General features: G+C 33.7%; 1 protein-coding gene across 8 annotated transcripts in view; it reads left to right on the forward strand.

Annotated features, from left to right (window-relative positions):
• Positions 1-22,272, forward strand: part of ROR2 (receptor tyrosine kinase like orphan receptor 2) — a 241,264-nt gene that overhangs the window by 159,657 nt on the left and 59,335 nt on the right. For all 8 annotated transcript variants that reach the window (XM_074280663.1, XM_074280667.1, XM_074280665.1 and 5 more), the window contains one exon: positions 18,996-19,073. In XM_074280663.1, the coding sequence (XP_074136764.1) occupies positions 18,996-19,073 (78 nt within the window). The remainder of the gene's footprint in view (positions 1-18,995; positions 19,074-22,272) is intronic.

Consider the following 22,272-nt stretch of genomic DNA (forward strand, 5'->3'; position numbering starts at 1 on the left):
GACAAAAGCTAATGAAATCTTAATTTTAATTAATATTGCTCAAAATAAGGGACAATATCATCTTGTTATATACTGCCTGATTTGATCTTACCTAGAATACAGTATTTCATTCTGAGTCCAGTTTAATAAAGACATTAATCTGAGACAAGTTCAGAGGTCAAGAATGGTGAGAGAATTTGAAGCAATATGATATAATGGAAGAATCAGCTGTCAGAAAATGAGCTTCAAAAAACTGCCTTTTTTGCTTATTACTTATATGACCTGGGAACTTTATTTAACTTTCTCGATTTCAGTAAAAGAGGAGATTATACTAGATAGCCTCTGAGATCCCTTTTAGCTCTATTAACATATGTTCCTATGACTTAAAATCATGCATGAGTTAAAGGATTTGAAGTTCTTTAGTCTGGAGAAAAAAATTAAAAGAGAATTGATAACTATCTTCAAGTATTTGATTTTCAAAATCCTCCTTGAGCTTTTCCAGGAGCACTTCTGGGGCTTGAGATGGTAGGGTTTAAGAAGGAGGAGTAGGAAGAGAAGGAAAAGAAGGAAGAAGAGAAGAAGAAAAAGAACTAAGAATAAGAAGAATTGCTCAACATATTTCTTTTCAAGGGTTTTCATGTAGACCTTTTGATATTGTTTTCTTCTTAATTAATTGATCTTCCCTATCACCCTAGTAATTTTTTATGATCAGGGTTGTTTGTTTGTTTTTTTGAGGGGGAGGGTTACTCATTTCCAGCCTATTTCAAGACTTTTAAAATTAAACTCTGCTCAGTGACAAGGGTCACTGTGCCATGCTTCTTTCACTGGGTCCAGGGATTTGGTCACTGATTTGCTACTCAGCGATCTCCAAGTCTATCAGCTCAATCATTGTGCTGGGGTCATCTGGCCCAATTGCATCTGTTGTGATGGGAATTCCAAGGCTAAACCTCCCCTGCACCATTAGAACTGCTGTTCTTCTAAGTTGGGTATAGGGCTTTGGTTCCTGATCTGTGCAGGGCCTGCCTCTGTTTTGCCCAGACACCCCCTGTATTGGCCTCCTTTCCCCTTTTATTCCAGTGATAATATAGTTGTCATAATTTGTTTGGGGGTTTGATTTGAAATTGTTTTGAAGGAAAATGGGGAGGACTCTGGGAATTTTCTAGTTTTGGCTTTGCCTTTATCCTCAAATATTTGAAGGATTGCCATACAGAATAGAAAACCATTGATCAAGTTTGTGAAGAGGAAGAGAAGGAAAGTATATGACTTTCCACTCAAAAGTTTTATAAATTTGGGAGCATTTCCATGTTAAAAAAGAAATGGGATTTACAAGTGTATGTGCAATTGATTTAAAATTTTACTTTGTGATTATATTTTGGATCCAGCTAAAGTTCTGCTTGTCATAGGTAACTATAATGATTCACTCAAACCAGAATTACTTTATTTTCTTTTATTTTATATATCTGCTTAATCACCCTTGTCCTCAGTTTTTTTTTTTTTTTTTAATCCATGGGCTGCTCAGTGGTTACCAGAAATATATTGTTATGTATTGTTTCTAATGCAGTATTGACAGATCTCATTTATGTCATTTCTGATATTTGAATCTCTGGCCAGAGGTGTGTGCATGGGGGATGAGGGAGACTGAGGAGAAGGTAAGGGGAAAATCTTAAAGTCTATAGACCTCTGAATGTCTATTTCTATTTTTTTTTCCTTCCTCTTTGCTTAATCCTAAATGTCTTTTCAGAAGTGGTTTTACTCAGAGGCTTGGAGCAACATGGTGAGCTTGTTACTTTCAAGGGACAGTAGAACAGTGAAACAGCAGAGCACTATTAATCTGAGATTGGTACAGAACACTTTCCACTTTTGTCAGGTTTTCACTATTGTCAGTTAGATTTTTCTTTGACATAAAGACTTCTCTTAAACAAGATGTTTCTGCAGAAATTGAAATAACTAACAAAGTGTGTACAATGACATACACAAATAAGTTTTTTTTAAAAAGTTATCCTATTTCAAAACAAAATATGAGAAAAACTTTTTTTTGCTGCACTTAGTACCTAAGTAACAACTAAGAAAAGAATAGATCTGCTGCCTCCTGGGGGAGGGGGATGCTGAAGTTGTTTTTAGTGAAACTGCAAGCATACTGCCATAAAGAAAGCCAGGATCATAATTTATCCCAACTATGAAAAGGGTACACTGATCACATTGCCCTAACTACATCATTTATGGTTTACAGCTTTGCCAAACCCACTCTGGAACTGGTTGCCAGGGACAACAGATGTTGAAAAAAGGGAATGTCAGTGAATGACCCTGATTCAACAACCAAAGTAGCCTGCCTCTTTCTAAGCCAAAGTAATTAAATTGGCAGCTGAATCAAAGTCTATACTAGGTCCTTTGTTTGGGTGCTTTAAAGGTTAGTTATTACAGAAGATCAACAAAGCTTAATGAAAAAAAAAAGAAAATATTGAAGGAAAATAACTAGAAGAATTGATTCATTTGGGATTTTTAATGTTATTTCAGCAGATTTGAACCAAAATAGAAGGTAATCTAGTGAAAGACACTACCACATTTCTGGATTTCTAGAGTGTTGAATTTCCAAATTAGAACTACTTATACATTAATATATGAGAGCATTACATAGAACCAAAAGCTAATCTTTACTCAGCTATAAATTGGAAACAATGATTAAAAATTACAAAATTGTTGACTGTTGACAATTAATATTTGTAAGTTCACCCTAAGTTCTCTTTGGTTTTCTTATTTATACAAGTTTTTTTCTTTTTTTTCTCTTTCTTTTTTTTCTTTCTTTCTTTCTTTTTTTTTTTTTTTTTTTTTTTTTTTTTTTTTTTTTTGGAAAATTATGACTGTTAACATTATCAGTGCTTTTTACTCTTAACATTCATTTAGTCTTTTAGTCATTTAGCCTGTGAGTTTTGCTGCCCAGACTAAAGGACTTTTTAAATTTTATTTTTCTTTTCTTTGTCTTTTTTCCCTTTTTTGCAATAGCAAAGCATCTTTACTGTTTAAAAATATTTTGTTAACTCTTGCACTGTTTTTTAAGGTCTGATGGTCTGGTCTATCAAGTGATTATTTTAAAATTGAGGCAAATATTTGAAAAGAAATGAAATAATGATTCAGTGCCTATAGGACATTTATTTTAATACCAGTTCATCAAAAATATGCAATTATTTTCATATAAGATAGTTATTTGCAATGCAATTATTCTGTTCCCTCTTCCCTTTGACTCTTTTTATTACTGTTGACAGATTTTCTTCCACATGGTTTGGAAATATGCAGGCATTTTAATAAGTACAAAAGCATTAAAGAATGCTATGCACTGGTATTCAAAATAGGCTTACTAATTAGAAGGTGGCTTTGAAATAAAGTCTGCTGCCTCAAAATAGGCATATAATTCATTGCCTATAAGAATTCTTGGCAATGGTAAAGTTATTTTTGTTCCAATGAAGACAATTCTTGGTTAATTTTGCACTTATTTTCATCTTGTATGCATCAATGTAGAAAAATTTGAATTCTGGGGACTTAGAGGGTTTTTTTTTTGTCTTAAAAATTTTTTAAGTTGTGACAACTTTTGCATTGAAGTTGTTTAGGACAATTGACTACTTAGAGATTATTCATAGAAAGCAGAATTATTTATTAGAATCTCGAGAAGTGGACCCCATCCTGGTCTGTGAGCCAAATACACAGCAAGAGAGAGCCATTCCTTGAAAATGTTCATAGCTTTTATTCATTTCAGACAAAGAACCTTCAAAATCCCACCCTCTATATGCTGTGATTGGTCACATAAACCTTTATTCCCCTACTTGGTCAGTGGAATATAGTAGACAAGGTGATATACAGCTTCTTCATCCATGTATAGTCCAGGACTTATCTAAAATCATGTAACTGGAGCCTACAGGCTTGATCTACTTTAGCTAATTGTCTCTGATCAATATGTGCTTAATCTGTAAATTCTTCACCTTTCCACACAAAGTGCACTAGGTACAACTGATAGAATTAAAAGATATTGGTTCAAATTACTTTCATGTTTTGTGTAAGTCACATACTCTCTCTAGGCTTTAGTTTTCTTGTCTGTAAAATGGTTGGACTTTGGAGTTTCTTCTATCTGGTAGAATTGTGTTTTTATTTATTTCATTAAATATTTCTGCTTACATTTTAATCTGATTCTAGCAGCACTCCAGGAGTGTTTGACACTTCTAGAATAGGAAATAGATAAGGGAAACAGACTGACTAAAGTTTGCTCTGTTTTTCTTTTAGCAAAGAGACATTTCATAATACTATGAAAATACTACTATACCACCTTTGAGCCCCATAAATGTCTCTCACTTTAAAAAGGGGGGTAGTGAACAAATATATTTTAGAGCTGAATTCTTTTCTCACATATGGTATGACAATAGTAATTTGCAGTTGGTTCTCATTTCAAAACAAGTCAACAAGTATTTGTGAAGCTTTATGTATGTTATGTACCAGACTATGTGCTAAGTACTAGGAATACAAAGAAAGGCAAACACCATTCTTGCCTTCAAGGATCTCAAATTGTAATGGGGGATGAACCTGAAAATAACCATTTACAAATAAGAGATATACCAGATCAATTATTTTCTCAGAGGAAAGGCACTAATCTTGAGGGGCATCTTAAAAGGCTTCTTGAAGAAGTTGGGAATTAGTAGAAATTTGATGGATGCCAGAGAAGCCAAAATGTAGAGATGAGACATAGCATTCTAGGCATGGAGGACTGTAATGTTCTTCTCTAAAATATAATATTCTCTGGGAGCAGGTTTTTTGGAGGGCTTCTGGAGGTAGCCTTAGTTTCAGTTCAGTGTAAAAATCACCTTGAATGCAGCCAGGAATTAAAATCCAAATCCTTTATTGTCTCTTTCAAGTCTTATCTCCTTCCTTGGGCCCAGTTAGCTTTCTTAGAGGCCTATCTCTTTCCTTGGTTCCGAGAGCTCTAGCTGCCTTCTCTGGCTTGTGAATTTCCTCAACTGAATCCTGGTTGAGGCTTCCAGCTTATATATGCTCTCTTAAATATGTGAATTTTGTAGAACTCTAATAAGTACTAAGTACATTAATGAATTAAAGAACAATTAAATACCATGCAAAATTAGATAAATGACTTAGCACCTTGTAAGAATCCTAACAGAGGACAACCAATTCAAAGGTTAGGAGTTGGAGTTGTATCATTTGAAAAACAGTGTCATTAATGTTTAACATATATTGGATTACTTGCTGTCTAAGGGAGAATGGTGAAGGGAAGGAAGGGAGAAAAATCTGGAACACAAGGTTTTGCAAGGGTAAATGTTGAAAACTATCTTTGCATGTATTTTGAAGATGAAAAGCTATTATTAAAATGTTTTAAATGTGGAGAAAAGGGCACAAATACCTCCACATGAAGCAAGGAGACAATCTAAGGCCATTCAGTTATCTAAAACCATGTTAGCAAGAGAGTCCAAAGATTCTTGGATCTCCCAGAGAGAGAGTGTTGGCTAGCTGGTTGATTGTGGCATTCAGGTTGGAAAGGATGTTTTCATGTTCTAAGCATCCTACTCAGGGGACTAGCATTGCTGTGCCTTTTTTTAAGTACCAAAGAACATTTTCCCAAGAACCCCACCTTTGTCTCCTTGAAGGAGTGTGGGCAATGTTTGAGGTATTATATATCTCAATGAAATACAATGAAAGGAGCATTTAAGTAGCCTAGAATGTAAGACCCATAGTGTTTAAAAGGTGTTAGACATATGGTAGAGAGAATTACAGGTTGGGGAGGGTCCCAGTTAGAGGCATTCCTCTTAACAGGTCCCTTAGAAACATTGAAGTGGAATGGAGAACTTATTTTACAGAGAAAAGTATATCCCTTAGATGCACAGATGGTACCTGAGGTCAAGTTCTGTAGCAGTTTCCTGGTTGCTTGTCCCCAAGGATGATTGTAGTTATATGATTGTAGTATCATTCAGAATGTTTGTTTTCAGGAAACTTCAAAGAAGGTGCTGTAGAAACATTGTGAGTAAATTTGGCAGGGTAATTTCAGAATGGATACCCTACAATTATTCTTTGGGGTGGTCCATAGTCATAGGTGCATCTAGCCTTTGATCCACTTATGCAGCTATTACAAGTTGCCAAGGTGAAATTGTTTCAGGCTTGAAAGAGGTCATACTCACTTACACCAATAGTATTGGTGGTACAAGTCACCATCCCCATATCAGGGATATAAATATGGCCATTATGGGCCACTATGACAACTACTGTCTCTGTGGTGTGGTAATGTGTAAATACGAGATCTTTCCCAGCAAGAAAACAGAGGATAGTTGAGTCAGAGTAGTTCCCCTGGGGGGTAACTAGTACAAATGGAGTGTCGTCCAAGGAAAAGATGGTGATATTTGGGAATGGAACTTTAGCAAAAAATGCATTAGATCACATCAGTGGGCCACCTTGGGGGTTTTGGTGGCACATCCAAGAATCCTGGACACCCCCATTACCCACAGAGTTCCCTAGTCTGACTAGGAAGTTATCTTCCCACTGATGAGGACTCACAGAGTTAACACCAGGAAAGCTGTAGAGAGAGTATTAGGAGTAGAGTCCTCATGATAAGAAAGGAAGGAAGGAAAGTATAGTGACGAGCAGACAATTTCACCCTTCTTTCTCCAGAATTTTTTCAGGGTTCTTGCAGAAGAGAGACTTCAGATCCTCTATGTGCTCACAGGAATATTCTGAGATATCTGAAGGAGAGATAATAGAAGCAGCATTTTTAATCCTAGATATATGAGTCCAGCTGTGGGACCCTTCCAGTTTGACTGACATTGGAGTAGTCAGAATGACCTTGTATAGGCCTTTCTACTAGAGGGTCAGCACCTTGAGGCTTCCAGAATTTTAAGTATACCATGTCCCTGGGATTTACAGAGGAGGCAATCTGGTTATGAGCATCTGCAGGTTTGGGGAGATGCTTATTTGCATATTCAGAAAGAGCCTTCTGAACTGCACCAAGCTGTGTGGCAAACAGAGTGACAAGATGCTGTTCTGGATCTACAAGAATGTCAGTGGTTAGAAAGGCCTCCCATGCAGAAGTTTAAAGGGATTCAGCTTAATGTTCTCCCAAGATGCAATTCAGACTCTAAGAAGCCCTAATGGGAGATTCTTCACCCAATCCCTCTTGAGTCTCTAAGCATAGTTTAATAAGGACTCACTTGAGGGTGTGGTTCATTTTCTCCACCTTCCCAGAAGCCTGACACCAGGACACCAGGCAGAGTGGAGCTGGTAAGTAATTTTGAGTGCTTTGGCTATATTTTGGGTTACCTGGGAAGTGAAGGCCAGTCCATTGTCGCTCTGTAGGCCAAAACAAGGTATAAATTTTTTTTAATAAGCATTTTGATACCTCCTCAGCTTTCTCAGGGGCCTCTGTACAAGCTTCAGGAGAGGGGGAGGTTTAACAGCTCCCTCAGGATTTACTTGGGCACAAATTAGGCAGGCCTGGCAGATCTGCCTGCTTGTATCTGCCAGCTTGTGACCAGTGAAAATTCGTTTCACCAGGGATGGAAGAGCATTTCTCCCCAGATGTGTAGCCTGATGAAGGCCAAAGATCAGTTTCCACTGACTTGCTTCTGGGATTAAGAGTTAGTTTGAGGGTGTTTGAAACCAGCCAGGAGAAAGGATGTATCCCCTTTCTTCTGCAAGGGTTTTTTCCTGTGAACTATAGGAAGGGATATAAGAATCAGGGAGCTGGGGGGATTAAAGGTGCCATAATCAGGAGTAAATGGGCAGCAGCTTTAGCAACTGAATCTGCAAACCTATTCCCTTTGGCCTGAAGTGAATCTTCATTTTGGTGTCCTTTATAAAATATGACTGAAACCTCCCTAGGTTCATATACAGTTTGCAATAGTTGTAGAATTTCTCCTGCATGTTTAATGACAGAATTTTTTATTGTCAAAAGACCCCTCTCTTTCCATATAGCCCCATGAGCATGCAAAATATAAAAAGCATATTTGGAATCATTCCCCAGTTCCCTTCCCCAGTTCCAAAGCTCTGGTTAAGGCAATGAGTTCAGTCTTCTGGGCAGAAGTCCCAGGGTGCAGTGGCTTAGCTTCCATGGTACTTCCCTTCTAATCTTGTCTGCATTCGTTTTGTTTGCATAAAAACTTTTTAACTTAATATAATCAAAATTATCTATTTTATGATCAGTAATGATTTCTAGTTCTTCTTTGGTCACAAATTCCTCCCTCCTCCACAAATCTGAGAAGGTAAAGTATCCTATGTTCTTCTAGTTTGTTTATAATATCATTCTTTATGTATAGATCATGAACCCATTTTGACCTTATCTTGATATACAGTGTTAGGTGTGGGTCTATGCTTGCTTTCTGTCATATAGTTTCCAATTTTCCCAGCAATTTTTGTCAAATAATGAATTCTTATCCCAAAAGGGGGGGGGGGCTTTGGATTTGTCAAATACTATATTGTTATACATTGGCTATTTTGTTTTGTGTATCTAACCTATTCCATTGATTAACTTCTCGATTACTTTGCCAATACCAAATGGTTTTGATGACCACTGCTTTATAATATAGTTTTAGATCTGGTATAGCTAGTCCATCTTCATTTGCTTTTCATTAAGTCATTTTCTTTTGAAATTTTTGACCTTTTGTTCTTCCAGATGAATTTTGCTGTTATTTTTTTCTAGATCAATAAAATAGTTTCTTGGGAGTTTTATTGATATAGCACTAAATAAATATATTTGTTTAGGGAGTATTGTCATATTTTTTATATTCGCTCAGCCTATCCACAAGCACTTAATATTTTTCCAATATGACTTTATTTGTATGGAAAGTGTTTTGTAGTTGGAATTTCTCTTTGTATCTCTTGCTGTGGATTTTGTTAGTGATGTATAAGAATGCTGATGGTTTATGTAGATTTATTTTATATGCTGCAACTTTGTTGAAGTTGTGGATTATTTCTAATAGCATTTTAGTTGATTCTCTGTGGTTTTCTAAGTATACCATCATATCATCTGTAAAGAGTGATAATTTGGTTTCCATTATTCTAGCTCTCTTTTAAGATCCTTTTTAATTTCTCCTAGGAGAGCCTTATGAAATGGGAACCAGGTTATATCACCTTTTGAGGCTTAATCTGGAGTCTTGTGACATTTTGGCATTTTGAGGTTCACTATTGATCTTTTGTGTTTGTGTTGGATGTTTTATAACTTCTCTGCCGACCTCTACCAGGGCAGAGTGGCCAACACTGTTGTAGATTCCTGTAGATTCCTCCCCGTAGATTCACTCCCATATGGAGTCTGCACCATTCCACAAAGTCAGCAATGCCTAGAGGAGTCAGTAACACACTGGGACTGTGTGCTGTCTGTGCTGGCATTTGTGATCAGCTGTTTGTGTTAGGCTGCCTCCTTCCCATTTCCAATTGAAACAGACCTTTTATTTGTGGGTTCTGCCAGTCCATAGCTAATTCAGGGCTGGATTTTGTAATTAGTGTGAGGTTGTAGAGAAGGTCGGTGAGAAACATGTGTTGTTTCCACCATCTTTGCTCTGCCCCTAAAAGTCTTTATTTTTCTACATATTTGAAAAACAAAACTTTTATTATAGAAACTTGTAAAAAATTTTTTTCCAAACTGGGACACTAATGCACTATTGGTGGAGTTATGAAATGATCCAGACAGTCTGAAGAACAATTTGGAGCTATGTTCAAAGGGCTATAAAACTTTGTATAGTCTGATCAAGTAGCATCTTAGTCTGCATCCCAAAGAGATCATAAAAGAGGGAAAAGGACCCAATTGTGCTGTTAAGGGACAGGTCAATTCTCCACGAGCCTCCACAGTTGTGGATCATAATATCTAAAGGAATTGCAAGACAGCCTTTGCTGACACAGGTGTTGCAGACTGGGAATGAGATAAATTGGAGGCAGAGAGAAGAGGAGAGAAAGCAATGGCCTCTCAGTGGAGAGGTCAGAGAACGGCAATTGCCTCTCAGTTTCCTTGTATCATCCTCTCACAAAAGGAGATCCATTCTGGGTCATATCTGCACTAGCCACTGTCAGATGGCTCCCATGTATTCACTCTCCCGTGTATTCCAACAATGTATAAAAATATTTGGAACAGTTTTTCTTTTGTTTTTGTTTTTGTTTTTTTGTAGTTGTAAGAAACTCAAAATCAATTGGATTTTGTAATGGAATATTATTCTTCTATGAGAAATGATGAGCAGGTGGATTTCAGAAAAGCCTGGAAAGATTTACATGAACTAATGCTAAATAATGTGAGCAAAACCAAGAGAACATTGTATACAATAACAAGATTATGCGACTGGACTAGACTCTTTTCAACAGTGAGGTGATTCAAGGCAATAAACTTGGGATGGAAAGGTGCCATCCACATCCAGAAAGAACTATGGAGCCTGAATGTGGATCAAAGCATAGCATTTTTACCTTTTGTTGATTTTGATTTTTTTGTTTGTTTCTTTCTTTTTTTTTTTTTTACTTTTGATTTTATTTTTTCTTATGCAGAATAACAAATATGGAAATACGTTTAGAAGATTGCACACTTACCCTATATTAGATTGCTTACTGTCTTGGTGAAGGTGAAGGTGAAAATTTTGAAGTACAAGGTTTTGCAAAACTATTTAAAACTATTTTTCCCCATGAAGTTAGCTCCTACTTTTTACCAGTTTAAATTTTTAAATAGAGGATTTTTAATATTTTTTTTCTAATTTTATACTTATAGGCTCAATTCATTGATCTGTCTTTTTTTTTTATTGATTGATGTGTGTGTTTGTGTGCATTTTATAGTTATAAAAATCTCCCTAAGCATTGTTTTGATTGTATACTGCAAATTTTGAAATGTTGAAATTATTGATTGTTTTTGTCCCTTTCATTTTGTAAGATTATTTTATTTCATTTCCACTTAGCTTTTAATGTATGCTTTCATGACCCTTTATTTTAATTGCAATTTTTACAACATTATTGTCTAAAAAGAGTTTTTGTATTTTTAATGGTGAGATTTTTGCATGATCACTTTTTTGAAGGTGCTGGGTTCAGTTGAGAAAAAAAATTATGCTTGTTTCTATTCTCTTTCAGTTTTCTACAAAGGTATATCACATCTAACTTTTTAAAGATTCTATTAATGCTTTTTTAAATATTAGATTTATGTAGCTCTGAGAGGAAAGTTGAAGTCCTCCCTTAGTACTGTCTATTTTCCCCTTTATTTAACTTTTCCTTTAAGGATTGATGAGGTACAAATGATGAGGCTAGTGGTTGAGAACTGGGGTGGAGAATCCCCACTGGTCAGTGCAAATCCAATGTGAAAGAATTCGCAAGCCCAAAATCTGTTTGTGGCAAAAGAGATTTATTGTTGGCACTGAGAAGCCAGCTTTGCTAGGAAGACAGACTTCGTACGGGTAAGGTCATGTCAGGGAAATAACAAAGGGTTAACACTAAGAAGAGAATATTTTCAGAGTAGGCAATAGTCCTGGCAGACAGCTTTGCCCAGAAGAGAGTTTTCTTGGGAAAGCATAATCCTGTTTCAGACTTCTGCAAAGGTTTGGGGTTCAGAGTTGTCTTTTATTAGTCGTCTGAGGCTTGGGGCTGAAAGCTGTCTGGGCTAATCAATAGAGAATCATCAGGCAGAGATCTCCGATTTCCCAGAATCTGGAAATTCCCTGAAGGGGATCTGGGTTATCCCCAAAAGATCTGTTTCAATAGAGGGTGATTTGACCAAGATTTCAGATTAAATGAAGCCACTTAACTTGGGAAGGGCTTGTCTGGAAAGGTATGATTTTCCCCAGGGTTTGGGAGTATCCAGGGCCTCCCCAAAGATTGCATCATTTCCCCCAAAAAGATCTCAGTTGATATCAGGAAATTTTGCCATGTAGTACATGAATATTTATTATTGGTATTACCTCTATGATTGTTGTTGTTATTGTTTTTAGCAATATGTACATTCCCTGATTAATTTTTTAAATTAAGTCTAGTTTTGCTTTTGCTTTTTTTTTTGAGATATGATTGTAATTCCTGCCTTTTGTTGTTTATTTGTTTTAGCTGAAGCTTAATTCTTCTCCAACCCCTTATTTTAACTCTATGACTGTTTCTTTGTTCCAAGTATGTTTACTTCAAACGACTTATTGTTGCATTCTATTTTCTAATCCATTTGCTATATTCTTCCATTTTATAGGTAAAGTCATTCCATTCACATTCATTATTATGATTGCTAACTATATTTTGCTATAGCCTATTTTCTTCTGTTAATTGTTTTCTCTCTTTTTACCCTGTCTTACCTCTGTCCATTTTTTGTATCTCATCATTGCCTTCTCTTATCTGCTTTTCCTTTTACCATCCCTCCACTACTCCTCCTATTCCCTTTCCCTCTTAGGTCCAAGTTGTATAAGATAAATTTCTATTACAAATTAACTATGAATTTATATTTTCCCCTTTTGAAGCTATCTTTTTGTTGTTGTTTTGTTGTTATTTTTGCTAAGTCAATTGGGGTTAAGTGACGTGCCCAGCGTCACACAGCTAGGAAGTGTTAAGTGTTTTAGGCCAGATTTGAACTCAGGTCCTTCTGACATCAGAGCTGGTGCTTTATCCACTTTACCAGCTAGCTGCTCCTGAACCAATCTTTACAGATTTAAATGATTAAGTTTAATAAGGATATGTTTTTCAACTTACTGTTTTGTTTTTATCCAAATGCATATAAAACATTTCCAATATTTAATTTTGACTGTTTCATTGTTTCTTTTTTTTCTAATGAAATCCTTAGCTTCTACTTGCCTAATTCTAATTTTTAAGAAATAATTTTCTTCAAGCTTAAGCTTTTCCATTTGTTTTTTTTTTCCCCCGGGGGGGGGGGCTGGGTATTATCTTTTTTGTCTTGCCACTGGACTCTGGAGGAGAGAATGAAGCTGAGGATTGTTCAGCTTTGCCTCACTTAAATTCAAATCCAATTCACTTGCAAGTCATGACATCATTATTTGTCTCTTTGAGAAGAAAGGACATAAAACAACAGTTCTACTTTTTAAGGAATTCTTTTTTCAGTGACTTTTTTGTACCCACTTTTTCATTTGGCCAATATTGCTTTTTAAGTTCTTCTTTTATGCATTTTTTTCCATTTGTTCACTTCTGACTTTTAAGGTATTATCTTAATTCCATTTTTGTGCCTCTATTTTCATTTGGCTTATTCTCTTTTAAGGTGTTAAAAAAGAAGTCAGTTATTTTTGTATTTCTTTTATCAAGCTGTTGACCCTGTTTTCATGATTTTCTTGCATACTTTTTATTTCTTTCCCAATATTTTACCTACTTCTCTTATTTAAAATCTGTTTTGATCTCTTCCATAGTCTGAAATCAATTTACATTTTTTGAGTCTTTGGATGTAGCAGATTTGACTTTGTTGTCTTTTGAGTTTGTGTTTTGATCTTCCTTGTCACAATAATAACTTTTCATGGTTAGGATAATTTTTTCTTGTTTACTCATTTTTGTACTCTGTTGTTTGTTTGTTTGTTTTAACTTTATATTACAGTTAGGCTCTGATTCCAGAATGGACGGCTCAATATTTAAATTTCAAATGTTTTGTGCTGCTGTTTACAGAATGCTTCAAGGGACCTGTAAGTTTTCCAGTCTTTCAAGAATAATGTAAGAAGTGTGTTTAGTATTTTCCTAGCCTGTGTTCTGCTCTGTGAGTGACCATGAGCGCTCTCTTCTGCTCTGGAACTTTGATCAAGGTCCTCACTCCTCTGTGGCCATAAATATACTATGCATACTATGCTAGTACTTCTCACTTTAGGGCTGTGACCCAGATCTGAGTATGGGCAATGCAACAGAGTTCTGTACCTAGTGCTATCAAAGAGACCTTTGTAATTTCATTTTGATTAACTCTCTAATTCCCCTTTTATTATCTATGAGATGAGAACTTCAGAAGCAGCTAATACTGCCACTATTCTGTTTTTTCAAGGGCCTACCACTAATTTGCTCAGACACATCCTACACTAACATAGTGCAAGCCATACTCTCATGCTGTAGTCCTTTGCTGCCAACTTTCTAAGTTGTCTTGGAAAATTGGTTCACCCCATTTTTTATGGATTCTGCTGCTCCAGAATTTGTTTTGAAGCATTATCGAAAGTTTTCTGAAAGGGACTTTGGGAAAGTCCCTGCCTTTTTTCTGTCATCTTGTTTTCATACATCCCTTTGCCCTTATCTCCCACCTTGAACCAAGTTAGATGTTATTGAAGTTCAAATATTGTTCAACCCCAAGTATTGTAAAAGCTCTTTCTTGGATTTCTCCTTTCATATGAGACAGTTTTCTGCATTTTTATTTTCTTTTCCCGTCTCCCAAGTAATCACTTTTTCTAGCCTATCAGTTTCTTTACACTATCCCGACACAATTTCATACATCTTTTCTCTGTAAAAATTCCTTGAACTGCTTTAATGATAAAGATTCATTGTCTGTCTTCTCTTAAAGAAAGGTAAATAGATTACTGAATATCTTTTGATTTCTCTTTTATTTTACCTTGTTTTTGTTTTTGTTTTTGCCATGTATTTGAAAGTCAAATTTCTTTAAAGCCATATGGAAAATTCCTTAATCACTATTGATTAGAAAAATCCAAATTAAAACAATTCTGAGATACCACTTCTTTCTTCTGAAATTGATTAAAATGACAGGAAAAGATAATGATAAATATTGAAAGAATTGTGGGAAAACTGGGACAGTAATACATTGTTGCTAAAGTTGTGAAATGATCCAAACATTCCAGAGAACAATCTGGACCTATGTCCAAAGAGCAATAAAACAGTGATTTAGCAGTGTCACTACTGGGTCTGTCTCCCAAAGAGATCATAAAAGAAGAAAAAGGATCCATCTGTACAAAAACATTTGTAGCAGCCCTTTTTTTGTAGTGGGAAAAAACTGGAAATTGAGTACATATTCCTCAGTTGGGAAAAGGCTGAATAAGTTATTGTATATGAATATAATGGAATATTATTATTCTATAAGAAATGCTTAACAGGTTGATTTCAGAAAAGTCTGGGAACACTTACGTGAACTGATGCTGAGTCAATTAAGTAGAACCAGGAAAATGTTGTCCATAATAACAGCAAGATTATGTGATGATTGACTATGATGGACTTGGCTCTTTTTAGTCCACTTAGTCCATTTAGTCCATTTAGACCATTCTAATAGATTTGCGATGGAAAATACCAATTGCATTCAGACATATAATTATGAGAATTAAATATGGATAAAAGCATAGTATTTTTTTGTTTGCTTGCTTTTTCATTTTCAAGGTTTTTTTTTTTTCTCTTTTGGTTTAGTTTTTCTTGCTCAACATGAAAAATATGGAAATATGTTTAAAAGGATTGTACCTATATCAGATCGCTTGCTGTCTTGGGGAGGGGAAAGCCTGGAGAAAGAGGAAGAAAAATTTGGAGCACAATATCTTTAAAAAATTAATATTGAAAACTATACATATATTTGGAAAAATAAAATATTTGAGAAAAAATATGTAAAACAAATTTTTAAAGGAAAGTTAAATTTCTTATTCACCTCTGGTCTTTTCACTGATTGTCCATTCCCTCCACCCTGCTCAGTTTTGCAAGTTAGATGATTCTTAGTTATAATGCTAGCTCCTTTGCCCTCAGAATACCATATTCCAGTCTCTGAATTCCTATGGGATCCAGACTTAGTCTTCATGCTATCTGAATAGTTTCTTTCTTTCTGTTTAAAATATTTTTTCTTTGTCTTGGGAGTGCTGAAATTTGGCTCTTATGACATTCCTGGAAGTTTTCATTTTGGTATTTTTTTCAGAACATGATTCTTTGAAGCATGTTTTCTTGATTATTTCTTGAAGTATCATGTCTAAGTTATTTCTTTGATTATGGCTTTCTGTTCATTTGATAATTCTGAAATTATCTCTTTTAAATCTCTTTTCCAGGTCACTTGTTTTCCAAATAATACATTCACATTTTCTTCTACTTTTCATTATTTTGACTTTGGCTTCTTGATTTCTCATGGAATTACCAGCTTCTGCTTACCCAGTTCTAATTTTTTAAGGATTTATTTTCTCCATTAAGATTTTATACTATTTTCCCCTATTTGACCAATTCAGGTTTTTAAATTTTATTTTAATTTGTTAACTAAAATAAGCATTTTTATAAACATAGTAAACTTTGAAAAAATGATTGCAGATGAAATTGCAAATATTCTATCCACAACTTTCTACTCCTTTCAGATAACAAAATTATCATGTAAATTTCTATTTTTTTACCTTTTCATCTTCCCTTTCCTCTCCCCACGTCAAGATGGCTACCACTTGTCAGAAGTGCATATATGTGTATGAAGGTGGATGTGGATGTGGATGTGCAGGAGAGTTGTGGGTAGATAAAATTATTTTATAAGTAATTCTATTTATTAGTTATTTCTCTGGATAGAAATAGCATCTTTTCTTCATGTTTCCTTTATAGTTTATTTTGGAATTTATAATCATCACTCAGAGTTGCATTATTGTTTTTGTATATAACATTTTCTTGATTTTCATTTTGTTTTTCATTATTTCATTCATCTTTTTATATTCTTCTAAGATCATTGATCTCATCATTTCTTTTGGCTTACTAATACTTAATCACGATCATGTATTACAACTTGTTCAATCATTCCCCAATTAATAAGCATTTGCACAATTTCCAGTTTTTTGCCACCACAAAGAGAGTTGCCATAAACATTTTAGAATGTATAGGTTCTTTTCTTTTTTCCCTAGTCATCTTTGGAAACAGAACAAGTAGTGGTATGGCTTGAGTCAAGGGCAGAGAAACTTAATCATTCTTTGGGCCCAATTCCAGATTGCTTTCAGATATGGTTGGTTAGATTCAAAATTCCATCAACAATGAATTAGTATCCCAATTGTTTCACATCCTCTCTAATATTTGTTGGTTCTTCAAATCATGTTGGTGAATCTTATAAATGTAAAATGATATCAAAATATTACTTTAATTTATATTTTTCTAATTAGTAATAATTTAGAGCATCTTTTCATATGACTATTGTTTTGATTTCTTCATTGGAAATTGCTTGTTCATATTCTTTGACCATTTATAAATTGGGAAAAGACTTGTATTCTTATAAGTTTTATTCAGTTCTCTAGCAATCTGATATAGGTTATACATGTGAAGTCATATTTAACATATTTCCCCAATAGGTTATGTTGTGAAATAAGATTCAGAACATAAGGGGAAAAAATGAGAAAGAAAAGAAAATGAAAATAGTCTGACACCATAGTTCTGGATTGCATTTTCTATCATGGTTCATTTGTAATTCTCTTTTATCATCGCATGCTGAAGAAAACAAAGTCTATCAAAGGTGATCATCATACAGTGTTGATATTACTGTGTACAATATTCTTCTGATTCTAGGACATGAACATTTCCAATAATTAAAACATGTAATTTTAGGTACATATACATATATATGTTAATCTGTATCTTTTGAATACAAAAGATAACTTTATATAGTTATCTAAAGTTTGTAAAATATTTTGCATATAGATTGTCATTTTTCTCAATAAATTTGTGAGCCATAGTCCCCATTTTAAAGGTGAGGCAACTGAGCTTTATAGTATTTGAATGACCTAACTTGTAGTCACACAGCTACCAGGGATTCAATTGGAACTTAATTCTTTCAGACTCCAAATTCAACACTTTATTCACAGCTGGAATTGTAGTGGGCAACATAATATTCTAATCAGCCATAAACATAAGCTCTTATTCATAAATCTAAAATCTGCAGGAAATCATAAAATATCCTCATAAAAATTATACCAAAAGATCTGATGAGAAACTGAATCTAGTATATATTTTCTTCTTATTCTTTATTTTCCTGGCAATATTGAAGGGTAAGCTAAGTCATTGATGGCCCATCCTTATATGCCATTCTCTTAGCATGATGACTTAGGAATAATTTTTATTTAATGACTGAGAGAAATTAGCATGGGTGCATGTGAATTCTCCATATACCCAGACCTGTTTAAAAGTTATTTATGAGTTTGTTTTAAAATTTGAAATTCTACATCAAGTTAAAGTGTCTGGAAGCATCTGAATTTATCGAAAGTATCCAAATTTATCACACCCTATTTTATTAGTGAAATTGTAGCTTCCACACAATTACCAAATAAAACAGACTCTGGGTTTTGAAAGTTAGTCTTTCAATAAAAATATCAGATCATTTCTTGAAATACAATTGAATTTTTAAGAAACTAGATAACATTTATTAAATTAAGAATATTGGAATCTGTGACAGGAACAGTGTAAAGGACTTAATGGATATTGTTTTGTAAGTTATTAAAAGAAGAGAAAGTAGTTTATTTCAGGGTTAAAAATATCGGAAGGAAATATAAGGGAGTTAATTTTTCATTGTTAAAAGAGATGATATGATTTCTAATTAAACTTAATTTGTATTTGATGATAGAATTTTTATATAATAATCATCCTTTATATATTTTCATTTTGATGCAATTCATATTTTTGTAACTATGTATCACATCTATATTATGTTTCATCAATGATAGTTATAAACTAAATTGAGCTTTTCATTTATTGGTTACATCTACCTAGGGAGAGCTGTTCCATTAATGGGTCTTTGCCATTCCTTCAGTTAGTTGGTTCTAATAAATCATAGTAACTAGGGGGAAAGGCGAAGAAGGAAAGATGGTGGATCTAACCAATGAAAACAAAATGCAATTTAGGGTCGAGATGTTCTCAGGTAAACTGAAATTTAAAGGTCAAATGTACCAATTCTGATGTCTGTTATGAAATAAAATGTTTAGAAAGTACTTGATTTCTATTGTTTAGTTAAGCTTATAGTTTTAATCTAATGCTTCTAAATGTCTCTAATTCTAAGCACATTGTCTTGAACATAGTATGAACTTAATATATGTTTGATGAAGGTGATAAACTTTTTAATAGATTATTTCTTTTAAAGAAAGAAGAAAATGACTCAAAAATAAAATTATTTAAAGGTATATTCTGTTTTTTTTTTCATTTAGGTGAAATGGAAATCCCTGACACAAATGAACCTTTGGGTCAGTTGGATGGACCTGATAGCTCAATTCCTACACCAAGAGGTAAAATGTAAAATATAGTATTGTAATCAAATTATCAAATATGTATGCATATCACCAATCATAGCATCAGAACACCTTATTCCTACCTATTCCACCAGAGAACTATGGATACTGAATTGAAGCATACTATTTTCATTTTTTAAATTTAAATTTAACTTTAAAATAGGTTTAAAAATACCAGAGAGAAAACCAAATGGGAAAATGACCTATATGTATAAAAATATTATTACTAGCTGCTTTTGTGGTTGCTAAGTATTGGAAAAGAAGGGTATTCTCATCAGCTGGGGAATTATTGAACAAAGAGAGACAGAGACACAGAGACAGACAGAGAGCTGGAGAGAGACAGAGACAGAAACAGAGACAGAGAGAGATGGAAGAACAGATGAAGACAGAGACAGAGAGGATAACTGATAAGAAAAACTTACAAATAAAAAGTACAAAGGGAGAAAATAAATAGCAAAATAAAATTCATAGATGTATCTCTGTCTGTTCCTCTGATGCAGTCCTGTTGTTCCAGTGTGTCCTAAGAACAGTTCTTCAGTTCAGGTCACTTGTAGAAAGTCTCTACTGTACTAAAAATTTACTACAACATTAATCTGAATGCAAATTTTAATTTACTTGGGCAATACACTAGTCAAATAATTAGTTTCATATTTTATATCTATTACTAGAAAATCAAATTTGGAACCTCTTAGATCAGGGAGTTTATAATTTCAGGTTATTAAATCATTATGTTGACATATATGTATATGTATATACATATACACACACATATACAAATACGTATATATACACACAAACATATGTAGATACACACATATATGTATTATGAAACTCAGATACAAATAGAAAATTAGAACCCAATTTTATAGTTATTCATTTCTACTTCACAGTATTCCCCCCATGAAGAAACTAATCTATAAGAAAACACTTTTTATAAGAAGGTGTATTCTATTACGAAAATGAAGTCATTTAAAAGTTGCCAGATTAATCCCAAAAGGTTCTAGGTGGGATACAAAAATACATTGAGTAATCAGTGTGTAACAAGTAAATTATTTGTAAGTCACTCTTATTCTAAGATAACTAATTGTACTGATATTCCTTTCCTTAATATAGAATTGAAACAGTTATGATATTAATGTCACTAAATAACAAAAATATACCTATATTTCACAGATATTTATATTATTTGCCTAATTATCTACATACTATCATAAAAAAGTAAAGGACTTTAACTTATACAGTAATAGCTAAGAATAGATGTCAAGGCTAAATGCTCAATTAGTTCATTGGAATAATATAAATGTTATTTATAGTAACATATAAAGAACAATAGGCCAAAAAGCTCAAATCTTATATCTATATTTTACTACTAACATAGATGTGCTCCAAATGTTAACCTAAAATATAAAGATTTAATATTGTGTTCATACTGATCAATTTTATATCAGTGAAGGATAGGGACATAATTATACAATAATAGAATGATGCTTACCTAACTTCATGTCAAATTTAGGCAAAAGTTCTGGCTAATTGCACTGAGCGGGCTCAGAGCCATCTGAATGTGATATTTTCAAGAGGAAATATCATTTTGAGGAAATTAAATCAGGAAAATCCTATATCAGTCAGTCCCCTAGCCTTTTCCATGAAAACTTCACCTGCAGTTTATATATGTAAAACCCCATAAAATTGCTGGCATCATGGGTTTATTGGCTCAATAGCATTCTGTAATGAGTCAGAGTCAGAATAACATAGTAGTCCTATTAGGTCTTAAATAGCAAGTTCCAATAATTAGAACTTCAGATGGATTCAGATCTCAAGGACCACATATTCTAGACAATAACTATTGACTATAATCTTAAATTGCTAACAGTAAGACATTCATCTTGCATGTAATAGGGTAATATTTTTCTATAAGAAATGATATGCAGGCAGATTTCAGAAAAACCTAGAAAGAGTTACATGAATTGATGCTGAGTGAAATGAGCAGAACAAGGAAAACATTGTACACGGTTAGCACCTTGTGTGATAATCTATTATGATAGGTTTAGCTCTTCTCTTAGCAATACAGTGATTCAGTACAATTCCAAAAGACTTGTGATGTAAAATGTCATCTACAAACAGAGAAAGAACTACGTAAACTGAATACAGATAGACTGTTTGCATTCTTTAATAGTTTTTTTTTTTCTTTCTGGTGGTTTTCCCCTTTTTTCTGATTCTTCTTTCACAACTAATATGGAAATATGTTGGACATGATTTTACATGTATAATTTGTATTGCATTACTTTCTGTCTTGTGGGAGGAGAGGGAAGGAGAAAAATTTGGAATTTAAAATGTTAAAAAAATAAATGTTGAGGCAGTAGATAAGTGGTGCATTGGATAAAGCATCAGCCCTGAAGTCAGAAGGACCTGAGTTCAAATGTGACTTCAGGCACTTAACACTTCCTAGCTGTGTGACCCTGGGCAAGTCACTTACCCCCAATTGTCACAGAGAAAAAAAGAAAAAGAAATGTTGAAAACTATCTTTACATGTAAATGGACAAAAAATAAAATATCATTTAATGGGGAACATAGAATTATTACATTTAAAAAGAAGATAATTAAAAAAGGGATTCATCACTAAAAAAAAATCACAAATTATCCTGATATATAACAAGTATTCATGCTAAGCAGATTTTTTCCCCCCTAAATTTGACATTACACAAATGATTCTGCTTTAAGATGCTCAATAACAGCAAAAGATTTGGAATGTGTAAATAAAATAATCCAAAACATAGTAAAGATTATATACAATATTTTTTTATATTTACAAGGTTCAGTTATAATAATATTCAATGAAACATACACATTTCTACTGCTCTTAGAATCTCTTTAAACAATGGAACATTTCTAAGGTATCTCAAGTAATTTGTATTCATTTTTATACATTTTAAAAAAATAAGACAATCTCATGTTTAATTCCTTAAAGATTTTCTTATTCTTTTTGTTTATTTTTGCTCTCTGTTAATTCAATAAAAGTGTGCTTAAGTGTCAGGTATTTATTTACTTCATAACCTATTTATTTATAATTCACTGGTTGTCATTTGTAAGAGAATTTTTTTTTGCTTGTCCTCAGAAGACTTGGAATAATGGATGGAATTTATTTTTTTCCCTAATAATAGCTTTTTATTTTCAAAATATATGCAAAGATAGCATTCAC

This window comes from Sminthopsis crassicaudata, chromosome 1, assembly GCF_048593235.1.
Source record: "Sminthopsis crassicaudata isolate SCR6 chromosome 1, ASM4859323v1, whole genome shotgun sequence".
In the NCBI taxonomy this organism is placed as follows: Eukaryota; Metazoa; Chordata; class Mammalia; order Dasyuromorphia; family Dasyuridae; genus Sminthopsis; species Sminthopsis crassicaudata.